General features: G+C 46.8%; 1 protein-coding gene across 3 annotated transcripts; it reads right to left on the minus strand.

Moving 5' to 3' along the window:
• Positions 1-6,766: 6,766 nt before the first annotated feature.
• Positions 6,767-10,794, minus strand: FXYD4 (FXYD domain containing ion transport regulator 4). Of its 3 annotated transcripts, none has more exons than XM_039852968.1 (8): positions 10,580-10,794; positions 9,127-9,186; positions 8,522-8,554; positions 8,388-8,411; positions 7,604-7,678; positions 7,463-7,499; positions 7,119-7,156; positions 6,767-6,929 (listed from the first exon to the last, which is right to left on the minus strand). In XM_039852968.1, exons 2-8 carry the CDS (start codon positions 9,164-9,166, stop codon positions 6,910-6,912), a joined length of 267 nt encoding a protein of 88 aa, XP_039708902.1. In that variant the 5' UTR covers positions 9,167-9,186; positions 10,580-10,794; the 3' UTR covers positions 6,767-6,909. The 3 variants fall into 3 exon arrangements, with proteins under 3 accessions (XP_039708902.1, XP_039708921.1, XP_039708911.1); XM_039852987.1 differs by lacking the exon at positions 10,580-10,794 and adding an exon at positions 10,478-10,572; XM_039852977.1 differs by lacking the exon at positions 10,580-10,794 and adding an exon at positions 9,712-9,874.
• Between the last annotated feature and the right edge of the window lie 898 nt (positions 10,795-11,692).

An 11,692-nucleotide genomic window follows, 5' to 3' on the forward strand; every position in this document is an offset into this window, starting at 1 on the left:
GAGGTGCACCAGCATTTTCAGAAGCTTAATGGAGGCTCTTGAGTTTGGCAGTGAGAAAATAAGGATAACAGGATTCCAGAAGATCAGAGACCAGGTAAGGGCAATCAATGATCAAATGTGAGGTTAGCATGACTGACAAAATAGGCAGCAAAGCTCAAAAGGCAGTGAGGGGCCATGACCTACCTGGTCTTGATCTTTGACAAAGGCTATTAGACCTCTGGTCCAGGGATCACATGACCAGAAAGCTGATTGAAAATCAAGGTCTTAATTCTAGTTATTTCCAGAACAGACAGGTCTCAGATCCAGAGACCAATTAAAAGGAGGGAAGGGCCTGGCAGTATTGCAGCAAATTGTATATAAGAGTCCGTAAATCTCTGAGGACGGGAAGGAAATGACCCAAGTCTCTTGACTGCTGTTAGATACGGGTTCTGAGTTGATAATGATATCAAGGGATCCAAAATGCCATCACGGCTCTTCTGTTAAGAGTAGGAACATGGGCCAGATGACAAATGGATTCCTGGGTACACTCACCTCACCATGGATCAAACCAGTTTGCAGACCCCTCAGATTATCTCCCTAACAGTGGGAAGGCTTACCCGAGGCAGTTGAAAAGCCCCCACACTGGGTCTCTGCATCGTGGATAGCCATACAGTAGGAAAGGCCAAAAGGAACCTCATAAATGGCTTTCCCCATCCAAAACTGAATAAGAGGTGCTGTAAAGTGTGTGCAATGTCTAAGGTTAGGGCCATGCTCGAAGACTTGAAAAAGGCAAGCATAGGCCCTTTTAGTCTGTCTGGTCCTAGGAAATAGATTCTGGCAGATGATGACTGATGACCAAGAATTTAATTAAGTAGTTGCCACAATCACAGCCCAGTGTTTAATGTGGTGTCTTCTCCAGTATAGATCAACAAGCCTCTGGCACTTGGGAAGCCCCTGACCTATTGACTATATTCTCTTCAGTCAGCATCAAGCAGGAAATTAAACATTTTACCATCTCATAACGTGGCCATCAGGACACATTTCCTGTCTTTCTCCAGGGCTGTAGTAACTCCTGCTTTCTGTTATAGTGTCTGAAGAGGCATTCACTGATCACCTCATCATAATCCACTATATTAATGACATGTGCATGGGACTTGGAAAATGAGAAAGTAGCAAGTATTCTGGATGCCCCAGGAAGATGTGTGTGATAGAGGGTGGAAAAATTCAAGGCTCTGCCACATCAGAGAAATTTTTAAGGTCTAATAGTTGGGCAGGGATCGGCAAACTAGGATTCATGGGTCAAATCTGCCTGTTTTTGTAAAGTTTTGTTGGCATACAACCATGCCCATTCATTTATGTCTTGTCTATGGCCAGTCTGTTAGCAGATGAATAATTTCATCAGACCACGCGGCACACAAAACCTAAATTATCCTGACATTTACTATCTGAACCTTTACAGGAAATGTTTGCCAGCTTCTGGCCTTGGACAGAATTGGGACATTTCCCTCACTGTCAGGGTCAAGATAATGCATCACCAAGAAAGGCATAATTTTTGGTAAGACATTTTGAATTTTGGAGAAAGCTTATTTTACACTTAAAAATACTGCTCCTACTCAAATTATCAGGTGACCAGAGGTTCTGCAAGCTGCCCTGCCATCTACTCCAAAGAACAGCAGCACCCTCAAGGTTTTGTGTGGTGTCTCTGACAAGTCTCAGTTAACAGTCACAGACCTCGAATGTTATGAATCAGTGCATGTTTTCTGAAGCAGAGAACTATTTATTGTTCAAAAAGTAGTTCCTGAGCCCCCTCTGCACTGAGACCATACTCATGCTCTATATGTTAGCAGATGCATCAAGTCAAAATTTCTTTTAAGGCATCTCACTTCAGGTTTCATGTAAAAATTCATGCACGTATTTCATCAGATTTATTTCTAAGTATTTTGTTATATTTTAAATGGTGTCTTTTATTTGCTGAGAGTTTGTTGCTGGGATTAGAAATACCAAGATTAAAAAATATATAGTATGGATTTTCATATTGAACTTTGTGGCCCTGCTGAATTCACTTATCTATAACTAATTTAAATGTGAATTCTTTGGGTTTTTTACCTACAAAATCATGCCATTTGCAAATAGCGACATTTATATTTAATCCTTAGGTACTTCATTCTTTTCTTGTTGCTGCATTTTATTTTTTTATTAGAAAATGTGATGCTAAAGAAAAAAATGTGCTGAACAAAATTGGGGTCAGAGGGTATCTTATTCCAATCTCTGAGAGAGAGCTTTCAATATTTCTCCATTAAAACACTGATTGTTTTTTGGTTGCATACCCTTAATTAAATTAGGAGAGAGTCAATTTTTGGTTTAGTATAAGGTTTTTTAAATCATTAATTTTGAATTTTACTTAATGCATTTTCCTTCTAATATTGTTTTGATATTCCTTATTATCTATCTCCCAGTTCACTCATTCTCTTAAGCTAAGTCTAATTTTGTTAAACATCAGTTATGTTCTTAACTTCAGTTAATAACTTTTAGTTCTAAAATTCCCATTTTTCTATGTAATGTAAAATCTCAGTTCTGGAGCCAAGTAGTCAAAATTAAGGTGTTGGCAAGGACATTCTCTTTCCGAAGTCTTGAAGAATTTTTCCTTGTCTTTCCATGGTTATTGACAGCTCTTGGTATTTCTTGGCTGCAGCTGCATCATTCCAATCTCTATCGCTGTTGTCACATAGCCTCCTTGTGACCAAATTTTATAAGGACACCAGTCATTGGATTAGGGCCCACCCTAATCCAGTATCACCTCTTAAATTGATTATATCTGCAAAGATCCTATTTCCAAATAAGCTCACAGTCTCAGGTCCTGGGAGTTAGGACTTGAACATACCTTTCTGGAGGACACAATTTAACCCACCACACATAGGTTCAATTTTCTTCCAAAAATCTCCACATGTCATCTCATTCCTTGAACATATTAATCACAGCTGAATTCTAGGCCTAACTCTAATATCTGCATCTTCTTTATGTTGTCTGGTATAAGTTTCTTTTATGCCTGGATATTTTTGATAAGAGTACCAGATACTGTGTACATAAATTGTAGGTATAGAAAAATTACAAGACCCATGTGCTATTTTATCATCTGTCAGGATTGGTAGAAAGCATGCAACCAGATTTTTTAAAGTTACTTTTAGAACAAGAGAAGCTCAAAATGGCCAATATATACTCAAAGGAAATTATAAAATGGTAATCTGAGAACAGCCAAATCTTTGAGCCAAAACTCAGAAAATTCTGCAGGCACCAATTTGAATTATATTCTGGTAGGGGTGGGAGGCCATAACAAATCTGTAAAATATAAATACTGCACAAATTAGGGCAGAGTACAAAAAGTAGAAGTAGCAAACATGAGAAGTTTGAGTATTGGTGTTCGTGGTGCAGTTGTTGAGTGGCCCTGGAGGCCTGAAAGGGCCTAAAGAGGAAGAGAATTGGTGATGCAGGGGTGCTGGAGAATTGGGACAATGTCTAACAGGGAGGGAAATGCAGTGCCCTGAAAACAATGTAGCCTGTGGTGTGTTTGAACAACACCAGGGAGGCAAGGTGAGTGTGTGAGAGCACAGGGGTGAAGTTAGTACGCTTGATGGTCAGACAAGGCCTGGAGTCAGATGGTGGGCCATTTTTCTCTAAGGTAAGTAGGAATCTTTGGTGTATTTTGAGCAGAGTTGATCTGACCTTGACTTAAGAGTATTCCTCTGATGGCATAGGACTTGGGTTTTAAAGTATTTGACAAAAATTGAGGTTAAGATACTGGTACCTTCTGGGAAACAAATAATACAGTGTTTTCAAGCCATTAGTCTTAGAATAAACCTTACCATTTTTTCATAGGTTAGTAGGCCTTTATTTTAAAAGCACTTTCTGGGACTACTACTAAGCAATACAAAATAATGAACTATTAATTCATGTAACAATCTGGCTGAATCTCCAGAGAATTGTAGAAAAAAAAATTATATATAAATTATGTGCTGGGTTAGAGATTGATTTACCTTCCAAATGAGATGTCTGTAGTGTTCTAGTTTCTATAATAAACATGAAATATGTTTGCAATCAGAAAAAAGTAAGATTGCTTAAATAAAAAGTGGGGGAGGGATATATAGTCCTCAAGCAGGCACAGTCACGGGGATCTCAGATAATGATAATAAGTACAAGAAAGTCAGTGGAGCCCTGTCCTTCAGAAACATGGCTCAAGAGCAAGATGGCCTGTGAGATCCTCTGAGAGGACTGGTTTCATACAGAGATCAGGATAATGCCAAGTCCCCATCTCAGATGTTGGGAAAATTGAGTTAACATGTGAAATGTTTATAATAGTGCCCTTCACATATGAAATGTCAAATTAAGTGGAAATTACCCTTTGCTTTCTCTGGTTCTCTCCTGGGCAACCCCTCATGTGGGAAAAGGTAACAAGAGGGAATTGTGACTAAAGCCACCAGGAGAAATAGGCCCAGGGAAGGTGTCTCTGAGGCACAGCGAGTAATTAGTACGTAAGAAGCCTGGGCAGAGACTCTCATCCTATGGTGACCTTTCCAGATCCCTCCTCCAGGGAGGGAAAAAGAGCTTGATTCCCATAGGAATCAGCAACTCAACTCCAGAGCTCAGCCAACTTCACAAGCTAACACTCCATCCTTCATTGTCCTTCTGCCCCCCATCAGTCCCTGACTTCTCCCACCCAGGATTGGTTAGGTGCCCTCCATGAGCCCTTCACCCAGGCCTGGGACAGGTAGAAGCAGCTTAAAACACCAGGTACCAGCCTGTTATTTGGACAAAGGCTCACTGAAGCTGGGCAATGAGTGGGCTGCACACGCTGGGGGTTGGGAGTCGTGAGGTCCTCATCCCAGATTGGTTGCTTATAAGGACTTGAGGGGACTGTGGCATTTGTTCAGGAGAAACGAATGACGCTATTCTCGGCAGGTTGAAAGCAAAGCAAGACCTTGTGTTCCTGTCTCCCTGCTAAGTGGAGAGGGGACGGACACATGATGGATGTGCAATGCATTCCCACATCTGGCTGTTCCGGCCGGAAGCGCGGCTGCAGCTCATGTCAAAGTGATTTAGGTCCCCAGGCCAGGATAGGGTGTCCTTGTTACTGAGGATTTCAAACAGCAGAGCTTGTCACCATGTGTGACGATGGGGACCCAAGTTTCTCTCAAAGAACCGGCTGTCCAGCACTCAAAAGGAGCATTGTGCCAAGATCGATTTGTGCTGCCACTCGGAACAGCCGCAGAGTTTACTTTCCTAGGCGGAGTTCATTTTTACTTTCTCATATGCAATCTATTCACACCATTGTTTCCAAGGGGGTAAGGGACATGCACCCACTCCATGGGGGCAGCTCCAGGACCTCAAGTCCTGGCTACGCCCTCCCCTGGGGCTCTGCAACTGTGCCCCTACCCTCCTTTCATTCCCACTCCCACCTCCTACCTCATGGTTGAGGATTTAGCTCAGATGTCACTTATTGGCCTGATCACATTACCCTCTGTTGCCCATGCACCCACCACTGTAGCACACTCCTCACAGGACATCAGGCTCAAAGCTGGGGCCTTAAAGGATCATCTGGTGAATAATGGTCTTGGCACACCTGCCCCATGGCTCCCTGCCGCACTGCATAACCAACTTGAACAGTGGCTGTACTTTCAGCCAGGTGTCCTGAGTCCCACTTGGGTTCTTCGAAGTTCCTGCTGCAGTTCTGGGCCAGCCTTAGAACACCCTCCCCTCACCTCCCTCATATGTCCTGCTTCAAGGGCCTTCAGCACATCTAAGAACTTCATTTTTAGACCTCAAGGCCCAGGATGGGCTGCAGAACAAGAAGCAGGGTACCCAGCCTTCAGACACCCTTGCACTGGCCTCCTGACCCCAGCCTACAAGTCAGGGGACCTAAAGTCCAAGATACATCATATTTTCCAGAGAATCTGGCACCACTCTGAGAAAGTGGAGTCTGGAGCAGTCCACCATTAGAGAGCTGCATCATCAACCCAGACCTAGACCCAAACTGTTAGCCGCTGCCTGGCAGAGACAGGGCCAACCTCTACTGCTCCTGCCCCAGGGTCTGTGCCAGGAGCAGGGACTGGGACGAATGTATTCCAGCTATATACGCCCTGGGCTGAAGAGGTTGGCAACAGCGATGAGGCTGCAGGACGCATGCAAGAACCTTTCAAGTGAAGTGTTCCAGAAGTGGACTTTGGACACACAGACCTACATTTGCACGGATGGTTTTTGGTTCTAAAATGCACTATGTGGGCTTCTTGGGATGTAGTGGTGTCTCACAGGATATTACATGGATTGGTTTGAGCATTACATAGGGTTTTACTGAAGTGGATCATTGAAGGAATTGCTGCATTTCCTGGGCTGTGTGAGCAATAGAGAGCATTCACTGGGTCTTAGTGGAGGGAGAGCCACTGTAGATCATTCCAGGTTGCAGAATATCATGGGTACCTGGCTCACTGGGACTTCTAGGGTCCCTAGGCAAGCTGTGGAAATTTTAAGGTCCTTTGATATAACATTGAGGTGTCTTGAACAGTGCATGGATGAGGCAGGGGAGCAGGAGATCAATTATTAGGAGGTTCTCAAAGTGGGGGCTTTCTGGGAGTGGGCCTCAGGACAGATGTGTGGCCACAGGAAGCATCAGCAGTGCATGCCCCACCCCGACTACCCCAGCTGCTGAGGGGCCTGGGCTTTCCTGAGCAAGAAGTCAGAGTCCCTGCCCAGTCCACCCAGCCCCACAGAAGGTCACAAAACCACAGGAGGAGTGAGACCAGTTTAATTTGGAAATAAACTTTGGACAGCCTCCTGATCAGAAGGGAGCCTAAGGGTTCACCATTGGAGAGAAAGGCCCCCAAGTGGGGAGGGAACAGTATGGGAACTGGTGCTGGGAGTGCCATGAAGCTGGTCCTGTGCTCAACAGGTACTGGCAGAGCCTGTGGAGAGAATGGGGTCCAGGTCCTCACAGTCAGTCAATACATAGACATCCCATCCCCCTCAGCCTTGAGCAACCCCAAGGCTGGGCTGAGGTCCCGTCTCATATACAGCATGTCATTCTTTCACTTTCAAATTATATGGCCACCTTGCCTGAGTGCCTGGAAGCCTCTCAAAGAAGCCCATCTCACCTGGAGTGATGAGTGGAACAGCTTTCTCAGGTAAGGGGCTAAGAAAGAACACATCAGATTAGCATCCTTGGAGTTTCTGTTCTTCTCCCTTACCATGACTCCTGGTGCCCTCTCCCTAGGGGACCCCCAACTGCCTCCTTGCTATTCTAACAGTGTCATTTTAAACAATACCAGGGATCAGAGCTTTCCCTGATTTGGGGCCCTTCAGAGTTAATTATCTGTGAATAATTCCACTGCAAACCCAGGGAGCAGCCAAGAAACTGTCCTCTTTCTCCAAGTTGTAGGACTTTACCCCAAAATAAATCTCAGCTTGAGGTGCACATAGTAGGAAGGCTGTGTCTCACCTCTGCTTCTGATTGTGCTTGCATTTGCATTTGCCACCTGTGAGAAGAAGAGACATCAGATCCTTGGGCCTGAGGTCCCTGGGCCACCCCTATTCCCACATGCTGTCCCCCATTCCCCACCCCACCAGCCCCTCTGCTCACTCAGGGCAAACAAGAGTCCAACGATGCACAGCAGCCCTGCACAGATAGTCCCACCCAGCTGCAGACCTTCCCAGTCTAGGAAAGCAGAGAGTGAACTGGCGCCAGCTTGGCTCCACCCTGGCTCCACCCCACGCCCTCATTCAAAAAATATTTATGAGCACCTGCTTGTGCAGTGGCCCTTACATTCCAGGCAAGGAGGAAAACAAGCCAGTAAATAGATACATAGTATAATATCTGGTGGACCAAGTGCTAGAAAGTAAAAAGCAGAAGAGCACAGAAGAAGGGAGTTTAAAGGTTGATCAAGGAGGGCTTTTCTGAAAGGTGGCATTTGAGCTGAGGCGGAGAGGGGTGAGGCAGCAGGGGAAGAGCTCAAGGGGCATGTGGGGACATTGGAGGACAGTGCCAGGCACAGGAAGAGGAAACCTGTTTGGGGGACTATAGGGCAGCAAGGAGCTGGGTGCGAAGGAAGGCAAGAGAGTGAGGGGAAGGAAGGAGGGTGATGTGAGATACCTCGGGACCCAGCAGCCCAGTGTCTCCAGCCCCCTCTCCAGAGAGAACTTCCCAAATTTGCGGGGGTGTCTTCCCTCCTTACTGGAATAAGGTTCTTTCAAAGACCGGGTTGCACGTTGGCCTTTTTTTTTATTCTTTGGTTTGACCACGTTGACTCTAATCCCCAGTCCTAGCCCCATCTCATTGGCCTCCACATCACCCTTCACCAACCTCTAGCAAAGAGGTCCAGGATAGGCAAGGGTAGGGGTGGAGGGTGAGGGATATCAGCTCTTACCATAGTAGAAGGGACTGTCTTTATCTGCAGGAAAGAAAATAATAATAGTAACCAGAACTAGAAGGCAGGATGTGGAATCTTTGAGGGAAAATGTGGGAGCAGGAGCAGGGCAGTTTCTTTGGGCCCTCACTCACCAACCAGGTCATTGGCTTCCAAGGTAGGCAGGCCTGGGTGGGAGAAGCAGAGACTGGGTGATAATTCATGACACTAGTCTCAACATGAATCAGCAGACAGGACCTCAGCCCAAAGGTCAAGGACAGACAGCCAGTGTCCTTGGAAGGCACCCTAGAATCCATTCCCTTCCTCACACCTTCCCAAGCCCCAAACAGCACTGGTATTCTGTCTCCCATCCCACAGCCTTTGGCCTCCCATTCACAGCCTTTCCTTCTGTTTCTCAGGCTTCCTGCTGTTCTGTACTGGAAAAGGGATGATGTGTTGGTATCTTTTTACCCTCTCCTGAGAAGCTTCCTACACAGACCCTGCCTAACCCTCTGCTTCCTGAAGAAATGGGGAATGCTTTCTTTTCATGCCAGCAGAGTTTAAATACCCAGGATAACTTTTGAAACATCTATTTTTTACTTGTACTGTTACTTCCTGTACTATCATTTCTTGTTATTTCGACAGTGTAAATGAAAACACATTTATCTGACACTAGGCCCCCTTTGAGAGATGCTGCCCTGGTCTTCACTGCCTTAGTGGGCATGTGAGTGGCAGCAGGGTCACCTCTTGAAGGACTCACCTGCCAGGATGAGGAGAAGGCCCCAGGTCACTCCCTCCATGTCACAGCTGCAGGGCAGGGCTGTAAGGGAGGGGATCGGGTTAGGGTCAGGTGGCTCCCACCTGCCCAGTGGGAGAGCAAGGGCACCAATCGCAAGGGTGCAATTGCTTATAGGGCTGTCTTGGGAAAGTTACTAACTTCTGTTTCCCCATTTAGAGATGATAATAGTAGTGTCTTGTGGGGTTATATGAATTGAATTAATACTAGTTAAGCGCTTAGAACAGCCCCTTTACGTAGTTAAGCGCCCTATATGGCTTTGTTAAAATCTGCAGTCAGATGCCTAACCCAAGGTATGGTGAGCAGGGCTGCTGTTCTAACTCAGGCACAGATGTCTCCTTTCCTAACACCGCTGCCCCCTGCCCCCCCACCCCCTCGCCAAGTCCCTGGGCTATTGTTCCCAAAGGTCTGGGCCTGAGGCACTATCAGGCTGAATTCCAAGATAACTTCCACAAAGGGTGCACCTAGGCCTGAGCTGGGCAGAGGAACAAGCAGCAGAGCAGGGGAAGTGGGGAGTGGGAGGATTGCCAGTGGCAGACAGACTCTTACCCCAGCCCTGGCAGGGGCCCTGCTCCAGGCAGCCCCAAATTCCACTCTCAGAGTACAGACTGCTATTGGCAGGAAACTGCTTGGTGGGTGGGACATTGCTCCTTTCTCCTTTCTCCTTTCTCTTCAGGGTGGTAACTAGTTCCTGGTGTGGCTAAGCCCAGGAGATAAGGCCCTTCCCAACTTTCTGCATATTGTTAGCTGCAGGAAGGCACAGGGATTGGCAGTGTTCCATACAGAAGCCGTTGTTATTTGCTGGGCTAAGCAGGACAGAACTCTAATCTACTCTTAGCCATTTAACAGCTGTGTAACTCAGCAGGTTACTTAACCTCTCTGGGCTTGTGTCCCATAAAATGAGGATAATTATAATAATAGCAACTCATAAGACTATGACTGAATTAAATAAGTTAATATGTCAAGCCTAAGAACAGTGCCTAGCACATAGTAAGTACTAAAAATGTGTAACAATAATAAATACATAAATAACTAGGTCCTATTGCTGTAGAAGGAATGGTCTATTAACATGCTGCTTCTATATGTGAGGATGTGTAGATTTTGAGCAGTCTCTAAAGCTGGCCCTCCTTTAGACTGCTCTGCCTCTACTCATTTTACCACCCTGGAATTCCTGGATCATGAGGGTCGCAACTCCATTTTACATATTCTTTAGCCAAAGACTGGCTCCTGGTTCTTCTAGCCCCCAACCCACCACCCATGTGACAGTGGTCACAGAGCAGACAGTCTCCAATCCTCAAAACCCCCAAACACACACCCAGTTACCGAGAACGCCCAAGCGCTGCCACCCCTTCCTCAGGCTGGTACTCTGGGTTGCCCCTCCACCTGCAACCCGAAGTCCTAGCAGTCACCTCCTCACCTGAGAGCCAGTTCTGTTGAGCTCACTTGAGAGAAGTGTGCACAGAGCAGGTCTGAGGAGGCTGCTGGCGCCGTGTTCAGCCCAGTGGGTTCCAGCTCTTTAAACCCAGCAGCCTCGCCCAGGGCAACAATACCTTCAGACAGGAGGGAACTGGTCAGACTCTAAAACTCCTGCAGCTCCCTCTCCACCCTGTGCTCTTAAGGAGACAGCTCGCCCTGCCACACCTAATGCGAAACAGAGCCCCTGGGAGCCCCAGGACCATCTCAGTTCTGAGCTGGTGTTGAAAGAGAGGGATGGGCAGCGCCTTAGACCCTTCTTTTGAGGAGAAAGCAACTTTCAGCTTCTTCAGCTCACCTAGATCATAAAAGAGGAGCCCTAAGGTGTGCTGGAGGGGGATGAGGTGTTTCTGGGTTCTTGTGCCAGCAGTGAGGATTCCAGGACTTCTGTGTGGCAGTGTCCTGGAAACACTGGCGTTGACCTGGAGTCAGGAACTGTTCTTGAGGCTCCATTTCCTCAGCGGTCCCATTGCTTTTCCCTGGACTGGGTGTTCATGGGAGAGGGCACTGCTGGGGCTGACGGGCACCCCTCAGGATCATCCACTCTCTGACCAGGCCCTGATACCCACTTTACCCAAAGAAACTGACAACTGGAATTCAGAAAGCACCCAGGTCCAGGCCCTGGTTTCTCCCCTACCTCTGGGGCGGGGCTCGGAGGAAGCAGAGGAGGACCACCAGCTCCAAGATAAGGAGTGGGCTGCCTCCTTCTACAGACCCCCATGCCTGCCTTGTACACTGCTGGCCTACTCTTCTCTTGTCCCTCACCCCACCACATACCTTTTACCTGTGCCCTTGGCCCTGGATGACCCCAGGCCTCTCTATTCTGCAGTCCCCTCTCCCAATTTCTCTGTTCACTGCTTTTCCCACTGCACGGTGACTGAAGGCAGGAATGTTGCCTCCCTTATTCCCAATGGCCAGCCATGGGCACCGAAAAATAGATTTTGATTGAATTGTTGTAGGAGGAGGTAATCAAGAGGATGTGATCACCAGTTGACCCTTGAGCTGGACCCAGGCAATAAAAGGCTCCTCACCTCATCCCCTGTTCTTGAAATTTATG

This window comes from Pteropus medius, unplaced genomic scaffold (assembly GCF_902729225.1).
Source record: "Pteropus medius unplaced genomic scaffold, Ma_sr-lr_union100, whole genome shotgun sequence".
NCBI lineage: Eukaryota > Metazoa > Chordata > Mammalia > Chiroptera > Pteropodidae > Pteropus > Pteropus medius.